We start from the raw sequence: 18,792 nt of genomic DNA, 5'->3' as shown, positions 1-18,792 counted from the left end.
ACCCTCTCTGTTTTCTAGCAACAGGTCTAGGAGGGCACCTTTCCTAGTTGGCTCCGTTAGCACCTGCACCAAGAAGTTATCATCTAGGTGCTTCATGAACCTCCTGGACTTGCTCGTGTCAGCCGTGTGGCACTCCCAGTTAACGTCTGGCAGGTTGAAGTCCCCCATAAGGACAAGGGGAGTTAATCTCGAGGCCTCTCTTAGTTCTGTAAAGAATAACCTATTGGCGCTATCGTCCTGGCCAGGCGGTCTGTAATAGACTCCCACAACGACATCCCCTTTATTCGTTCATCCCTTGATCCTTACCCAGAGGCTCTCAACTTTGCCATCGCCGACCTGGATTTCCACACAGTCCAGCCCCTGCTTCACATACATCGCCACCCCACCACCTCGCCTACCCTGCCTGTCCCTCCTGAAGAGCCTGTAACCATCTATCGCAACACCCCAGTCACAGGACTCATCCCACCAGGTTTCGCTTATGCCAATGATGTCGTAGTTGCGGGACTGGGCCAGTACTTCTAGCTCATCCATTTTATTCCTCATACTGCGTGCGTTCGTGTAGAAGCACTTCAGGTGCGTCTCCTTACACTCAGCACCTTCTGGATCTGACCGAAGGACCTCACTAGCACACAGCCCCTCTGATTCTAGCATACCATCCCTTAGGTCTTCACCGGCGTGCCTGGTTTTAGCCCCTTCCCCCTTCGACTCTAGTTTAAAGCCCTATCTATCAGCCCTGCCAACTCGTGACCAAAGATCCTTACCCCTCTCCGAGAGAGGCGCATCCCATCCGGTGCCATCAGGCCCGGTGTAGCATAGACCTTCCCGTGATCAAAGAACCCAAAGTTCTGCCGGTCACACCAGTCTCGAAGCCACGAGTTTATGTGAACAGCAGGCCTTTCAGCTTTGATCCCCCCTATCGGAAGGACAGAGGCAAACACAACCTGCGCCCCTGATCCTCTAAGTAGTCGCCCCAAATCCCTGAAGTCTCTTTTGATCGCCTTCGGACTCCTCGTTGCTACTTCATCGCTACCAGCCTGAAAGACCAGTAGCAGGTAGTAGTCAGTGGGCCGTACCAGGCGCTTGACTATCTTGGCAAAGTCTCTCACCTGAGCCCCAGGGAGGCAACAGACTTCTCTGCAGGTTGGGTCCGGTCAGCATATCGGTCCCTCTGTCCCTTTCAGAAGGGAGCCCCCCATAACAATAGCCCTTCTTTCTTTTTTGAAGGATGAAGTGGCAATGCGATGTGTAGGTCGCCTTGTCTTAGGTGCCCCCTCCAACTGGGACGGGTTTTTATCTACTTTGTCATTCAGACTGTCTTCTTCTAGTCCTTCATATCGATTATTTAAGGGTAGAAGAGAAGGTGAGGTGGGCAGAGAGAGGGCTCGCCTACCACCCCAAATAGGCACCTGCCTCCATTCCCCCCCTTCATCTAGGTCTCCTCCCGCTGCCTGGCAGGAGGAGGGAACCTCCGTCTTCTGCATAACAGGAGATACCTGTGCTGTGGCAGGCTCGTGAGCCTGCCTCAGAGAGGGTAGAGTGCACCTCCACCAGTCAATTTCCATCTCTGATTCCCTGATGCCCCTGAGCCTGTTCACCTCCTCCCGGAGCACCGCTGCCTGGCTGAGCAGTTCTTCAACCTGGGCACACCTCCCACAGGCATACCCACCACTGCTGTCGGAGACCGACAGAAGGCTGGGGCACACTCTGCAGCCCAGGACCTGGACGGCTGCATGTTTCCCTGAGCCCTCCGTCTGAGTAGCCACACCGGTGACCGTGGCTGGAGATGCTGCACGAGATGCGGAGGCCACGGTTTTCTGCCTGGTTGATACTATGGTCAGGTTCTACGCAAGCAGGTTACAAGCACTGAAGGGAGAGGCAGCTGCAACAGAGCGACGATGGGCCCCCGGCTCGCCCTGCCCGCGTGAACTGCCGCGCAAACTGCTGCGCCACACAACGCGCCATGCCCTGTTTGCCCGTCCTGGTCGCCGCGCTCCCTAGGGGCAACTTTTAAACAGCCTAGGAGGGGACGCTGCTGGCTCCGCCCGCACCTCGTCAGCCTCCCTCGAGAGGACTGCCGGGTCCTGGCGGCTCCCCCGAGTGGCCTTGATGCCAGACAAAAAGCCCTGCCCGCCTCGGTCCCCTGCTCCGCTGCAGAACACGTCTGCCCCGGAGCCGATCGCCTCAGCAATGGTTTATATGGCTTCAGTCAGTGAAGATCAGAAACAACATTCACCAATAAATTAAGAATGTGTGCTGAAAAGTAACAACTCTGAAAAGGATTTAAGAGTTTTATGAGACAAACAGTATCTCAGTATCATCAAGAATAAGACACAATTCGGGTTATTTAGATACTCAGATGAACAAAACCAGAAGAGCTGGAATTAACAAACTTTTAACTCTGTATGGAATCCAACTGTATAAATATTGAAACGCTACCACAGAGCACGGAGCATATTTACAAAGGAATTTGAAAAGATACAGACACAGAATTGTCCATTTCCTAGAACAAATGCTTTGTAACAAGATCAAAACATTCAACTGACTTGTTTTATTAGAAACCTATGACTTGGGTCAATGCATCCCCATTTAGAAAGATATTAAATATTCTCATACTTGTAGAATCTAAAATTTGTCAGAAGAGCACGCAGCACTTGCCTGTTGATGTTTTCTCACGAAACTCTTCAAGCTTCATCAAAGTTGCAGATGTCAATTGCTCTAAATGTACATTTTTTGGAGGTCTGAAGAAATCTACTAAGCTGTTTATTGTTCTCTGTTAAAATAAAGCAACAATTAAACATGGCAAATTTAATAGAATCATAGATCAGTTTGGGTTGGAAGGGACCTTACAGATCATTGAATTCCAACTCTCCTGCCATGGGCAGTGACAACTCCCACTAGATGAGGTTGCTCGAAGTCTCATCTAACCTGGCCTTGAACACTTCCAGAGATGGGAATCCACAGCTTCTCTGGGAAACCAGGTCCAGTGCCTCACCACCCTCAGAGTACAGCTTTTCCTCCTTGTATCTAATCTAAATCTCTCCTCTTTTAGATTAAAGAGATTCACTCTTGTCTGATCACTACACTACCTGACAAAAGAGTCCCTCCCCAGCTTTCCTGTAGGTCCCCTTTAGGTATTGGAAGGATGCTATAAGGTCTACATGGAGCCTTCTCTTCTCCAGGCTGAACAACCCCAACTCCTTCAGGCTGTCTTCAGAGAAGTGCTCCAGCTCCTTGACCATGTCTGTGGCCCTCATCTGGACTTGTTCTAATATGTCCATGTCCTTCTTGTGCTGGGGACCCCAGAACTGAACACAGTACTCCAGGTAGGGTCTCACGAGAGCAGAGTAGAAGGGGAGAATCACTACGCTCACCCTGCTGGCCCTGCTTCCACCGAAGCAGCCCAGGATACAGCTTGCTTTCTGGGCTGCAAGCACTCATTGCCGGCTCATGTTCAGCTTCTCAGCAACCAATACTGCCAGATCCTTCTCAGGGCTGCTCTCAATTCATTCTCTGCCCAACCTGTATCTGTGCTTCGGATTGCCTGAACCAGATGCAGACCCTCACACTTGTCCTTGTTGAACCTTAAGAGGTTTACACAGTCCCATCTCTCCAGCTTGTACAGGTCCCTCTGGATACAGTCCCATCCCTCCAACATGTCAACCACACCACACTGCTTGATGTCATTGACAAACTTGCTGAGAGTGTACTCAATCCCACTGTCACTGACGAAGATGCTAAACAGTGTTGGTCCCAGTACTAATCCCTGAGGAACATCACTTGTTACTGTTCTCCACTTGGACACTGAGCTGTTGACCACAACTCTTTGAGTGTGACCACCCAGCCAATTCCTTACCCACCAAGTGGTCCATCCATCAAATTCATGAGTCTCCAATTTAGACACAAGGATGTCATTCCTTTTATGAATGATATACCTACTAGAAGCTTTTCTTGTTGCCTTTGACATTCCTGGCCAAATTTAATTGCAACAGGGCTTTGGCTTTCCTAACTTGATTCCTGGCTGCTCAGACATTTTCTCTGTATTCCCATCAGGCTTCTTGCCCTTGCTTCCACTCTCTGCAGGCCTCCTTTTTCTGTTTGAGTTTGCCCAGGAGCTCCATGTTCACTCATGCAGGTCTCCTGGTGTTTCTGCCCAACTTCCTCTTTGTGGGGAAGCATCGCTCCTAAGTCTGGAGGAGCTGATCCTTGAATATTAGCCAGCTTTCTTGGGCCCCTCTTCCCTCCAGGGCTTTGGCCCATGGCACTCTTCTACCACACAGATCCCTCAAGACGCCGAAGTCTGCTCTCCAGAAGTCGAGGTCAGCAAGCTTGCTGTGTCCCCTCCTCGCTGCCCTCTGAATGCAAAACTGCACCATTTCATGATCACTGCAGCCAAGGCTGCCCTTCAGCTTCTCATTCCCCACCACACCCTCCTTATTGGCAAGAATGAGGTCTGGCATAGCACCTCTCCTTGTGGGCTCCTCTATCACTTGCAGAAGGAATTTGCCATCAGTGCATTGCAGGGCCCTCCTGGACTGCCTGTGCCCTGCTGTGCTGTCCCTCCAACAGCTATCAGGGTGCCTGAAGTCCCCTCTGAGGACCAAGGCTTGCAAACATGAGGCTGCTGCTGTCTGTCTATAGAGGGCCTCGTCTGCTTGGTCTGCCTGATCAGGTGGCCTGTAGCACACTCCCCTCATTCTAAGGTCCCCTGTCCCTGCCCTCCCTCGAATCCTGACCCACAAGCTCTCTCTCAGCTCCTCACCCATCCCCGGGCAGAGCTCCATGCACCCCAGCTGCTCACTCACACACGGGGTGATGCCCCCCTCCTTGCTTCCCTCGCCTGGCCTCCCTAAACAGCCTGCATCCTTCCAACACTCCAGTCATGGGAGACATCTGTCCCACCACGTCTCTGTAATGCCAATGAGAACAAAGCCCTGCAGGCATGCGTACATCTCGAACTCCTCTTCTTTATTCCCCGTGCTACTTGTGTCAGCATAGAGACATTTAAGTTGGGCCCCTGAGGAAGCTGACTCACTGGCTGCACTGGCTGGAATTCCCTTGTGCTGCCCTTCAGGTGCTCTCCTGCTGACCCATGGCCCTTCCCCAGGCTCTGGGCATCTATCCCTGGCACTCGCATCAAACTGGGAGGAGTGGGATGGACTGAGGTTCTCCTCCCCTGGCAACTCTAGTTTAAAGCCCTCTTCACCAGCTTGGCAAGCCCATGACCGAAGATGTTCTTCCCCTTCTCTGACAGGTGGACCCCATCAGCCCCCAGTCGACCAGGTTTGTCAGAGCAAGTCCCATTGTCCAAGTAGCTATTTTACTATTATGTAAACTTTTTTCAAGATACATAGTTCATTCAAATATTTACTTACTGCATCATATATTATTTCCAGTGGCTGTGATTCAATTCTAAGCCTCTGATCTGCCTTCTCATCCAAAGGATTAGTCTCAAATGCTATGCTTAAGAGTGAGGTACTATTGTCCGAATAGACTGTTCGAGAAGATAGCAGACAGGGTGTACAGTTTTCTCGGGATGTGCCCATAACTTCAAGTGAGGCTACTTTCGTTTCAAATCTGGAGACAAAAAGAAAGAAGATGAGTGGCATGCTCAGATGTAATACCCATATGTGCAATTAGATTGTAAGAGTATCAAAGTATAAGGAGCTAAAAGAAAACCAACACACCCGCACGTCACCTCCCTCTAACCATCCTCAAATATAAATAGCTTAGTCTAAGGATATCTGGATATCTGTGTGTTACCTGTTCTTCATTTCATTAGCTTTTGTGTCTATTAACCACACTTAAGTAAATAAGAAAGGGAATTCAAATTATTCACCTCACATTTTTCATGAGAAGAGGTGTCAGGGTAGGGAAGAAAGATGCAAATGGAAGTTCTGTAGAATGAGTTCAAAAATTAAATGGCAGTGTTTATACTGGGGAACACTGATCCAGCAAAGAGAAGTGGGTTCCAGTGCAGAGAATAAAAGACTATCCACAACAGGTGTCCAAGATTAATAGCCTCATTACTGCTGGATAATCTGAAGTATTGTTTTTAGGTTTGGGATTTATTTTTCCTATCACCCAGACTACCTCTTTAACAGTTCTCAGTTGAAGATCTTAATGTCTCAACACTCAAAAATGTTTCCCTGTACAACTGTAATATTTTCGCCCTTTTTTTTCAAGATGACAGTCTATTGAATCTTTTCAAGATTCAGTCTCTTGAGCATGGCCATTTAGATGCTCAAGAGACTGAACAGAAATGATGCAAACCAAAAAAATTTTTAACACTATGCAAAATCAATAGTATCTTAGTATAACCTAATACGCTCCAAAGCAAAGAGGACAAAGCTTAGAACATGAAGTCTATCCTTCCCCAGAATTTAAGTCATGTTTGAAAGGTAAATAAAATATTTCACGTATCATTGCTTTTTGTCCTCTAGTGTGAGAGCATGAAAACAAGTCAAAATCATCAGTTACAGTTTTCTTCTGCAAATCTAGAAATTGAACTAAAAATGTAAGAACTTTTTAGCCACATTAGAATAGAACAGTTAGCTGGAAGGGACCGTCTGCCAGCCAGATGTAGCTCCATTCACTACAACCATCTACCATAAAGCCAGTTCATCACGTAGAGTAGCATGAACCCATTCATCTCACAGTTGGATTGTTTGTCCAGAATGCTGTGAGGGACAGTATCAAAGGCCTTACAGAAATACAGAAAGACTACACCCTTCATCCACCAAGCACGTGACCTTATCATAGCAGAAGATCAAATTACTAAGGCAGGATGCCTTCACATAAGCAGTTATGAGATAACTTTGGTCAGATTAAGTTTCAAAAGGAGTAACAGATATTTTTCAAGGCAAAAAAAAAGTTAGTAATGGTGACTGCTTGTGTATAACAATTATAAACTGGTTAAACAGAAGTTGTGTATTGGCACAAAAAAATCTAAAGATAGAGAATTTAATTCTGGAAACAATATCCATTCACTTTGTCCACTGGTTGCCTGAAGATTCAACTCCCTAACTACACAAGCAATCAAAGTGAAAAACAGAACTTAAACATCATTATAGAGTCTTATAATGTCTGTTAGCCATCATCAACATTGCACAAGAAGCAAAAACAGTTTGACAGAGAAAGCTCACCTTATTGCTTGTGCACCTGGCCGTTGTGTGAATACTGTACTCAAGCCATCTAACGTAAATTTTACCAGCTCAGGGGTTCGCTTGTTTTCTCTTATTGATATGGACATGCTTAATAGATTCAAAGACAACTTCATGGCTTCATACTAGATAAACAAGAAAAATGACAGTGAATTGCAAAATACATTTGAACAAAGCTTATGAAGTGGTGAAAATTTTTCTAGTACTACAAGTAGCCTTCACCCTAGATAGTACACAAGTAATTCCCAAATAGTTACTATGAAAAGGCAGGGTTAGAGTAAGGGTAGACTATGCTTGCAAAGATATGTCTTTGATATAGAGGTCTCTGTATAACATTTTGAAAAAAAGGGTGTTTGACAGAGCTGAAAGGCAGTCTGTTGTACTGAGCATGGTATCTTACCTACAGATGACTTATCAGGCTATTTCTGAACGTTTCAAAGATGTTCTTCTTTCCTATTGTAGTCCTTCAATCATCTCTTTTCCTTACCTAGTCAACTAGTCCAATCATCTCTTCCTTCACCTACTGACCCACACCACCTATTATCATTTATGTTTAAGAGTCTAGCAAAACAGTTAATGTACTTTCCTTAAGAGTTTCTGACTATTGTAAGAGGATATATGAAATATTTCATACTTTAAACAACAATATACTACTTATATGATTTTATTCTAACTTAATTGGGCAAGATTTCTTTCTAAGCTTTTCCAGAATATTTAAAGTAGGCTCTATAACCACTCTCATGAAACTACACCTAAGTATGCTCCGTTCAAAGGCAGCTGGCAGTAACTTAAAAGTGTCATGACATTACTCAAATACAGAGACAGAGTTTCAAGTAATCTTAAAAATGCTACCCTATCATGCTTAGATTTTGGCTTCTAGTATAAAAATAGTAGTTGTTTAACATTATATTTATATCTTACTGATTTTGGAAGAGTTGGATCCACAGCTGTTTCACTATATCCAATTGCTGCATAAAGTTTAGCTTTCTCTTCAAGTGTCATCAGCTGTTCAAGACCTGTGACACACAATAGGTTAAACACAATCTAGGTATCTGAAAAACACAAATATTGTTACATATTTTCACGTATTTGGTAGCTAGCTCTGTAGATTATGGTGGATACTGCCAACAATGCCCTGAATCAGTAAAAGCAAAAAAAAAAAAAAAAAAGAAAAAGTGTTTAAAGCAAAGTCTTAAGTCTCCTAAATTGTGCTTTAAAACACAGTTACACATGCATTTTGAACTATTTAATTTCCTATCTTCCTAAAAATGCAGACACCTTTCTTGGCTTGACTTGTGTGTTCCAGAACATTTATTAGGTGCTCTGTACTTAAGTGAATCATACTCTAATACACTGCATGAAATAGCCAAATTAAAAAATAATGGAAATAAAATTGCCTACATTCCATTAACTGTTACTGTTTTTTAGCACTTTAGCCCTTCCCTCCCTCCCCCCGTACCCTATGCGGACAATTGCTAAAACTGGGAAAGGAGAAAGCATGAATCAAAGACAGTTCAGAAACAGCTATGGAAGGAAGTACAAGGTATCACTGTAAAAAGTAACTAACAACTTCATCAACAACAACAAAAAAGGATAAGAGAAAATGCAAATGCCAAACAACTAGTAGCCCAAGTGTTAAAAAAACCTCCGAAGTTGTTGTTAAGGACCTATTATTCTAATAAGTAATTTTCAATAACAGAAAAAAAATAGCAATAAGTGAACATACTTGAACCCTTTACTTCTTGTTTCTGTTCCTCCTTTTTTTCACCTGACCAGCCCCATATCCAACTAAACCAGCCACCAGAATTTTCATCATCTTGTTTTACTCCTGGTCTGTATATTTTTAATCCAGCTTTAGTTGCCTGAAATTATCAAACACATGCAAGTAATTTTCTTCACACTTCTGTCTTCTCACTTGGATAAAATCAATCACCTTTCTCAACAAAAAGAGTGAACAAAAGTTAATTTATTTTAAGACAATAAATGTTTCTTACACAGATTTTCTCTCTAGCTCTCTCCCACACACAAACAAACACAAAACCCAAACTCTCCAACTTTATATGGTTCTCTGCATTAAAACAATGCCCTTAACAAGAATAATTAAAAACACATGTGAGCTACTGAACATTTAGCACAGGACAAATTTTATATGATCCCTATATTTTTCATTTCAGGGTGGATGTCCATAACAGCATTGAAAAACAAAAACAGAAAATTATTACTTCAGTAATAAGATATTTACTCTTGACGAATATGAGAACACATTTCTGAGTCTGATACATATAACTACAACAGTACAAATGCCATCCCATCTTGCCTGATGCCAGTGATGACTTCAGTACAGGGTCCTCAGAGAAAGTACCACCTACATTACAAATTGACCACAGGTTGGCATAAGGGATGGCAAATGCACATCAAGCAATGTAAGAGACAGATTAGCTTTCAAACCATAGCAGACCATACAATCTAAGTATTTTTGTGACTAATATAATCACAAAAGACAAACTCTTACAGATAAGCCTTGACTTTAGAGGTGTTCTACTGAACGTGGTGCCTAAAGTCAGTGAGGTAAGGATTCCTTCTCAGTGTTTAAGAACATGTCTCTGACACATATGCCAACTATGGAAAACAGGTAGCAATAAACCAGCTTCCTTTTAGGGATTTGCTACTGAAGGGCACTTGAAGGCAGGCCTCGCTATAAAAACACAAAAGGTTCAGAACTGGTACTATTGCTTTACCTAAGACTAATGATGCAGAACATCAGCTAATGAACACAAGACCTCAAAAACTTTGCACAAAATCATCCAGTATTGTTTTCAAAAAGGATACCCAGTTATCACACAGTTGTCAGAGAACAAATGACCCAAGGAAAGAATCATAGAATCATAGACAAAATGTTTAAAAAAAATGCTGTTAAACCTCTAAAATTAGAGATTTCTAGGACACCAAGGAGTAGGTGGTCAAGGACAACTTCCATCAACTTGAAATGACACATAAAGGCATGTCTGAGGCTACACCTGGCACCAGAGCCCAAGGTAAGAAAGCATATAGAAAGAAGGGAGGAAAACTGTACAACAAAATTGTATAACAAGGATATAGAAAATAACTTTGCATGATGTGAAGTTCACCCTTTCTGAAGAAATCCTGTTGAGCTTTTCCCCTGCCTCATTTACAGTGGCCTTGAAATGAATATAAGCCCAGTCTATAGAAGTATTATTGGCAAGGTAAACTTTTCTGCTTCAGAGAAAGAGAGAACCAAGAGTAACATCATCTATTCTGATTTAAGTGAATCATCTATAAAGTTTTCTCCAGACTGAAAGCACAAGAATTTCTCATGCTCGTACAGGGACTGGACCACTGAAGCTGGGTTTTGATGCAGAGGGTGCTAGTGACAAAGGTTAAAACGTAGCAAGAATTTTCTGCTGCAAACTCTAGGCCACCAAGTTCCCAGAAGATCAGATGGCACTGGCTTCACGGATGTGAGCTCTGGGTAACTTGATTTCACAGTCTGGAGAAAATCAAACCCTTGAAATTCAACTCTAGGTGTGATTTAAAAAAAAAAAAAAAAAAAAGCTGAAGAAACAATAGGGTCTTTCATCTGGTCTTACTCAGCCCTCACTTATACAGTGTTCCTTTAAACTCCTAGTTGACTTAAAGCTAACAGTCAGGATACCAAGCTACTAATAGGATTGCTTCTTACAATATCCTTTTGAGACCTTCTAGAGAGGTATCACCTGATACCAATAAGGCAGATGGCTTCTGACCCATCAATAGAGTTAGAACAGCTCAGGATCACCATAACCTGGTATTCAATATCTGGAAATTATTTCAGAGAGTTAGCTAGCAGTTGGACTAGGTTGATCTTTGAAGGTCCTTTCCAGCTGAATTACCCTACCCTTCAAGGTGCTTCCCTAACACTATTCACATACAGGGCTTAAGGCCCAAAAAAATAAAACTCATTTGCTTGCGACCAACTTGCAAGCATGACAGAATCTTAAAACTCATGACTGGAATACGACCATCACCAGAATGCAGTTTGACATAACCTTTTGTAAGCAGCAAGGTCACGTTGGAGAAAATGACAAAATTAGGTCATCAGGAAAAAAAAAACAGGGAAAAAGACTAGAAATTCTTGGAGACCTCCCTCACCTCACCGGAAGTAGGAGGGAAGAGATAACACCAAAAGAAACTACATGGTACAAGATAAAAACCAAGCCAAAATTAAATGAGAACTAATCCAAACCAACAAAAAAAACATTCCTAATGAAAAGCACTCCAGTTCACCCAAACAACTGAAGAGGAGGAACATGAATGTGTCTTCCTGTTCTGAGGAAGGCTAAAAAGTGATTATACAAGCACCTACATCTGGATTTAGTTACAGACAACTAGAAGGAAAAATCACTTTTATAGACCTCTGATTAGAGTTTTTAGAAATACCGTATCTATCACTGTGAAACTGCATTCATATGTTAATTAATATACTCCACAAAACAACAATTTTAAGTGTCTTTTTAAGGCATTTTGATAATAATTGATTTCAATTTATGAAGTTTTACTATCAACACTTCATCTCAGATTCTAAATTTCATATTCTCCTAGGACAATGCTCAGACATTATGTTGAAAACTAAGGAGCATACATACTATCATAGGAAAAGCAACGCTAACAAATTAGGTGTAACTACTTCTACAACCACATCGTCTTGCTTTATCGTGATTATCTATTTAAATTTATTCTGTATTACCTATATTTGGAATAACATCTGTAAATAGTAACAAAGTGTGAACATACTAGATAAATAGGTATTCAGAACACTTTAACAGGGCATGAGGAAGGAGAGGAATAAACTAGTGAATTCTAGGCTGTTTGGGAAAAAAACGGAAGCCTGAAAACTGTCAAGCTATGGAAATAATTGCTTCCAACTTGACTTACTCTATCATCCTTTGACTGCATTTTTGCAGTAGATCTTTCTTGCCAAAAAGGGGAAGAAATTCACCCCCAAATCCATTAGTCTAAATATGTAGTATATGAACCTATTTAACTTTGCTTAATTGTAGGCTGACACTAACTATGCATTATAATAACAAATATGAAACACAAGGAAAATTAGAAGACTGCATAATTGAAACACCAAAACTAAAACGCATTTGTTCAGAATGTCCACAAGCTGATGCTGTGGATGTTCTTGGACTCACTTAAGTAATTAAATTTTACCTCAACTTCTGCTTGTTGCCTTGCTAGAGTGATGTTAAAAATATCCAAGGTCTTTTCAAATTCCTAGAAAAGAAGCGAAAAATTATTTTTTGATGATTGCATTTGGTTAGAATTCATGGCTTACTGTCTTATAGGAAATAACAGTAATGACTCTTTCAACACAACCCAAGTAATATGCTCAAGTTCAAAACTTTAAACAAATCTAGAAAAGAAAAGCACATCCATGTATGTTTTTCTTCACCGTAATTATTAATTTTAAAAAATAACTAATGTTTACTAGTATTGTTCACAGAGAAAGGTATTGTTGAAGTTGCAAATCAAACCACTGAAAATTTTTATTGTAAATTAGTACTAACTAATGAACATGTAAACATTAATGTTTAAGAAAATACATTGATGAAAGATGAAAAACATTTAAGCCTTTAATGTAAAATGGCTCACCTCCAAAAATTTTAAGATTTCTTCATTAGGCTTTTTTGATGTTATCTTCGTTTTATACATCTCCTTATAGTTCTTCACTTGTTTTCTGTGGTGCCGAATATGTTCCCATGACCACATTTGGAGTTTAGGTTGAACATTTACTTCAAGGATGCCGTAAATAACATACTTCCACCTTAAAGCACAGTCAAATGAAGTACAGTTTACATTTCTGTTGGCATACTGAAAAGACACCTAGAGCTATGCAGACTCTCACTTAATATAACTTAAGTTGTGAAATAGCCAAATCCCTTGTTTAATACCACACTTGTGTTCAACAAAAGAATTTAAGAAATTTATTTTTTTTTCCACCTGAAGTTGACAGGATATGATTCCCGAAACTCTGTGAGTAATCTTGTAGAAAAAATGCCCAACAATATATATACATACACGCACGCAGAAAGTATCTAAACAATTTCATAAGACTACTTCTAAAAAGAAATGAAAACTCTCTGTGATCTGCATAGCCATATTCTTGTAATAGTAATTATTGCACAATGACCTCTCCTTCATCAGAACAGAATTTGGATATAAAAATACTATTTGATTTAATTTTCTGGTAACAGTCTCTTAAGACAGTAGATATACAATTTCAAATATTGTTTCCTTATCTTTGGTTTGAGGACCTCAGCAGCAATGTCTTTTTGATTTGTTTTTTAAGTACTGCCAGCTTAAGAAAATTTTAAACAAAACAGGATTTATTTAAGGAGTTTAGAAGTCAATTCTTCTTGAAACTACAAAATGACCCTTGGATAGCGGTTTCAAATGAACAACTGACAAATTGTTTTCAAAGTTGGAGGATGCCTACCACATCTTGGCATTGTTGTGCAATGGAACATCAGGTCTGTATTTCCTATACGGCAGATTTCGAGTCATCATATCAACAGACTCAAGAAGCTCCATGACACTGAAATACTAGGAAAAAAAAAATCAAACCTGAGTGTTATTGTTTTTCTGAGAACAATGTAAACCATTTCTTTCTTTACTTTAAAGACAAAGTAATTTACAAAGAAAAGTAACACTATGAGAATCAATTCTGTGCACTTATCATAACATTTCAGACTTTTTCCTATTATGTTTGCTAACAAGCCTCCTTACCACTACATGTAATTTCAAAAAATAATTTATACCTGTGGTTTATTGAATTCAACAGCTATGTCCTCTAACTTTACATTTAAATCCATTTTTGGAGATGAGAAATCAACATCAGATCGAGGATTCATAAGCAGTTTGGCTTTAGCTGAAATCGGACGAAATACTGAAAAACAGAAGTTGACTTTAAAAAAAGGCAAATAAATCATTCAGGACTGCCATAAGTAACACTTAACAGCTTAAAATAATCTTTACTCAGATTTCCAATTTTATCCTGGTGATATGGCTAGTGGAACATTTCCACAAAATTTAGTGCATGCAGTAAAACATGGCAGATGTTTCAATTAACAATTCATATCTGAAAAAAAAAAAATCCTATTATATATGCTATTTATAGCACAAAATGGTCTTAGAAATAGCATTTATTTCACTACAAATCTTATTCCATAATGATTGTGCCTTACATTTCACTTGATTTCCAAAAACTAAAAGGTTATTCATTGCTCAAGCAATCTAAGTTTGTATTAATTTCCCAACCTGTAATTCCTTTGTATAAGGAAATTTTGATTCCATGTTTCAAGACTATACATTAATGCAGATTTGCCTAAAATGTAACACATTAAAAGAGAAAATGAAAAACAACCTTATTATTAATTATTATTATTATTATTAATGGTATTGATGCGTTAGGCTTTTTCATAAGTTATGCTCACACTAGTGAGTAGCTAACATTCTACCTTTCCAAAATAAAAGCCTAAGTAATCATGGAAAAAAAATATCAGTATGGATAATAAGTAAAGTGAAGCAGGTCTCACGTGAAAAAAAGATTCAGAACAGAAATGCTGTTCTTCAATTTGGCAATAGCAAGCATTCAATATAACCTTCAGACACCGTATCAGATTCAATTCTTACATCCATTTCAGGAAAGCAATCAAACAATAAGAATTAGTATATTGGTTGAATTCCTGTAAACCATATTTTTATCAAATAGAATTCATTTTACTTTAACAGAAATACTGATACATCATCTACATAACAAATATTCTAAATTCACTGTCAGTTTCATACATGTGGAAAACAGGCATCCTTCCAAGATGAAGCAATGTGTACATCTACCTAACTTCATTTTACATTAAGCTTGTTATTCTTTCTGAAGTTTATGTGGTAGCATTTCTACTCATTTTCTCCCTGTATTTAGCTTCTTACATTTCATTTTTCATCCTTCCTGCATTATACTTGTGTTTAGAGTCCAAGAAAGAAAAACAGACTTTATACATTCCTATCACTGTCTCACTCGAGAGACATTAGAACAGCTCTGCAACAGACATAATTTTTATTTACCAGAGAATACTGGCATGACATAATTCTTAAAATACCTGTGTGTCTGATGGTGCCACTAAATTTTAAGAGCTTAAATTCTGAATCCTGGAATTTTGCATTCAATCATTTTGAACTTCTATGTAAGGACTTGGACAACAGATAATGTTTACAATTATCTTCTCGTAAAGAAAGTCAAAGCTAGCAACTGAAAGAGATAGATTTGAAATTGGAACATACATGTATTACTAAATAGTACTCTGGCAGTTGAATAGTGACAAACATAAATGTCTTCCTTCTTCAGGCAAAGGCAGTAAGAAAATCTGATAAAAATAATGCTTTTCATTAACCTTGCGTGTGGTGAACTACAAACTTGCTTTAGAGCAGACTCTTCTCAAAAGCCATTCTGCCTTGTAAACGCTTACTAAATAAGCATATGAAAAATAAAACCCATATATTCTTCTGTGCAATGATAAGTAAACAATTGCCATCATTGAGTGTAGGCAATTAGATTTTCTGACTAATGTAAGCAACACTCAAAGCACTAGAACTTGCAATAGGGTAGTGCTATGTTATATAAAAAAAGAATTGATGCATCAGAGGTTTTTTGGCTACCGTTTCCACCCCTAACAAAAATTGATACACAGCCCTTAAGGTGGGTGACCTGAAGGCTATCAATCTATTTTTCAAACCACCCTGGTTCACATAACTTCTATGAAACACAGATTATTAGTAAATTTCTTAGAATAAAGAAATTACAATGGATGTGAACAGTTAGTATTTATGATGCTACATTTGAAAGATACATGATTAAAGACTTCAACCAAAGGCTTTTTAAGGATACGTATACAGTACTGTATTCAGTGTTAGAGAGACAGTTAATCCTATGAAATAATGTGTTCCACAATATACTCCTTACTAAGATTTTTGAATAACAGACGAAGTACCAGTCTCTAAGAGGTATTAAAAATTAAAACTAAAATGTACATGTGTATTACAACTCCAAATAAAATAATAACACTTACCAAAATCATAACCCTCTGGAATCACATTGTGGCTGGCAACTCCCTGTTTCAAGTTAACCTAAACATACAGTGGAGTTTAAGAACAGTTTAATTTCTATTTCATGATAAACTTTTAAAATACAAAAGGTTAATGGTTTAGTATGGGTTTCAGATAATCCCTCTCAAACACAGGACAATTCAAAACAGTCATCTATTTTTAAACATAATAAAATTTGTTAGAGGTCTATCATTTTATCTACTAAAATAACTGGATTGTAAAAATGACCATCTATTATATATAGTTTTGTAATTGCGAAGGACTTTTCTTTCTTCTTTTTCTTCAACATTTACTGTTTTTCCTAATAAATCATTACTAACAAAGCATTTCCCCAGGACATCAACATAAATGGAAGCAGAACTGAATGTGAAGCACAGTCAGTGCTTCAGTCTGAACTAGAATAGTAGACACCTTTACTTACCAATGATTCATCATAACCACCATGATAGAACATCTCCGATTTCACATTCCAGTAAGCAAAAAGGTTATCCAGTCGTACAAGCTGAAAAACAACAGATCGTATGTATTAATACGTCTAAAAATTGTACATGAAATATGAATTTCACAGTCTAGATGAATAAAAACATTCAGAATGTTCCTTGCAGACTGCACATTTTTATTTTAAAGCCTAGAATTATACCATCTTATTATAAAAGGAATTGAAACTCATTGCTAGCTTGTATTGCAATAGTTGTTTCTTTAGCACACAGTTTATACTATACCTTGTAGAACAACTTGGCAGTTTCATCATGTAAACATGGATTCCAATTCTTATCTGAGGTCTAAAATGAGAATTAATGAAAGTTATTCTGCTATCTATAATACACTAACATTTTATCATCACTGAAACAAACAAGTAGAACAGGCAGAACTACTAGCACAATTAAAACCCACTGAAATTAATGGGGAACCATCTTCCGAATTCAGAAGATTAAACCATTATTTTCATAAGTGTAAACTTTATCAGGCTACTTCACCTCAAAAAAACGTATATATACATGCAGTGACTGGCAGGCTGCACACAAGAACCAAAAGATTCCAGTATTGCAAAATATTTTTATTTATATTTATTATGTTATTTATAGGTAAGCTCTTTCAAAAGAGATAAAAAGAGACTTGAATTCTTTTGCAATTCTGGAAGTAGCTGCTTAGTTCAAGCTCAACAGCAACCTGTACAACCTACAGTACGTTTTCAAGACAAGTGTGACAAGTACTTCAATAGCAATGTATTAAGAACACCCAAGTTTTTGTTCATCATGCAAAATTGTTTCGGCGAAAAGGCTGGAAAAAAGCTTTCACTGTGTCTTAAACAGGCTACAAACTAGAATTCATAAGACAATTATTGCACTTAAGAAAGTAACACTTAAATACAATTTCTTTAGAATTACTAGTTATACAGAAAAGCTACTGATTCAGAGCAAACTAGAAGGCTGCTTCTACTAGGTATTCTTCCAAAATAAATGTATACAGTCTAAAATAACTAATGTTTGCTCCATATACTGAAGCTTGCAGATCAAAGAACAGAACTCCAGTTTGAAGCAACGTGCCACCCACATCACCCACATTTTTATTTTTTTTTTTATCTTCCTAAGATAGAGTAGTGGCTTCCTTCTTGGGCCTCATAGCACTTTCAATAAAATATTCACAGATTTAAAGAGCACAAATCCAGCAAAGTCTGATGCTTGGCAACCATAAAGTGTAGCAGGCAGAAGAATAAAAATTTCTTCCCAAAGGTTTGTTTTATCACCAAGCTTTTTATCTTTAATGGCAACCATATCAATATTTATTCTGGATTTAATAAACCAAGTAGTTACCATTATGCATAGAGCAGGATTGTGGGTATTCTTTCATTAGACAGAAAAAATCAAACTTCACCATTTGTCTACATCAGCATGCTTTTTAGATGGAAAATAAAATTACCTGCAAGCTTAGATTCTGAAGTGAAATCCCAAATGACAAGGGATTATTCCGATTTGTGATCTAATAAAGCGAAGAAAATACAAAAGTGTTATCATGTGCTCTAAATTTACATAGGAAAATAAACAGCCCACAGTACATATATATGAAAGATCTGGCAACTATATTACCTACATTCCAACAATGTTTGTAATACCTTCTTATTAGTTTTCATTTTTAGTGGAAGACTATGAAATTTCAAAACTTTACTAGGATTCTCTCACCACAAAAAGTAAAGGGGGCGTGTGGAAGACAAGTTCCTAATTTAATGTTACAGTGCACATGCCTTATCTTAAGATAAACAAAATTACTTACATCATCCTCATAGCGAACGTGAATGTTGGAAATTTTCACCTGCAGATTTTTGATGACCTGAGTGACTAGTTTTTCTACAAAAGTGTCTTGTTTCTCTTCTTTTACTTTATCTAAGTTTAAGAAAAATAATTAAATATTCCATTTGCATTAAAGTATTTTGAACTAAAGTAGAGGAAAAAAATATCATAAAGTTCATTTG

General features: G+C 38.9%; 1 protein-coding gene across 4 annotated transcripts in view; it reads right to left on the bottom strand.

The window, feature by feature from the left end:
• VPS13A (vacuolar protein sorting 13 homolog A) overlaps window positions 1-18,792 on the bottom strand; it is a 125,156-nt gene that overhangs the window by 96,343 nt on the left and 10,021 nt on the right. For all 4 annotated transcript variants that reach the window (XM_068665862.1, XM_068665861.1, XM_068665864.1 and 1 more), the window contains exons 6-19: window positions 18,594-18,703; window positions 18,243-18,302; window positions 17,045-17,104; window positions 16,744-16,824; window positions 16,286-16,343; window positions 13,982-14,109; window positions 13,660-13,766; window positions 12,816-12,987; window positions 12,375-12,437; window positions 8,887-9,022; window positions 8,082-8,176; window positions 7,143-7,285; window positions 5,373-5,574; window positions 2,656-2,770 (exon numbers count right to left, since the gene is read on the bottom strand). In XM_068665862.1, coding sequence (XP_068521963.1) covers window positions 2,656-2,770; window positions 5,373-5,574; window positions 7,143-7,285; window positions 8,082-8,176; window positions 8,887-9,022; window positions 12,375-12,437; window positions 12,816-12,987; window positions 13,660-13,766; window positions 13,982-14,109; window positions 16,286-16,343; window positions 16,744-16,824; window positions 17,045-17,104; window positions 18,243-18,302; window positions 18,594-18,703 — 1,530 coding nt within the window. The remainder of the gene's footprint in view (window positions 1-2,655; window positions 2,771-5,372; window positions 5,575-7,142; window positions 7,286-8,081; window positions 8,177-8,886; window positions 9,023-12,374; window positions 12,438-12,815; window positions 12,988-13,659; window positions 13,767-13,981; window positions 14,110-16,285; window positions 16,344-16,743; window positions 16,825-17,044; window positions 17,105-18,242; window positions 18,303-18,593; window positions 18,704-18,792) is intronic.

The sequence above is a fragment of the Anas acuta genome, chromosome Z (genome assembly GCF_963932015.1).
Source record: "Anas acuta chromosome Z, bAnaAcu1.1, whole genome shotgun sequence".
In the NCBI taxonomy this organism is placed as follows: Eukaryota; Metazoa; Chordata; class Aves; order Anseriformes; family Anatidae; genus Anas; species Anas acuta.
This window is presented reverse-complemented; position numbering and strand designations above follow the sequence as displayed.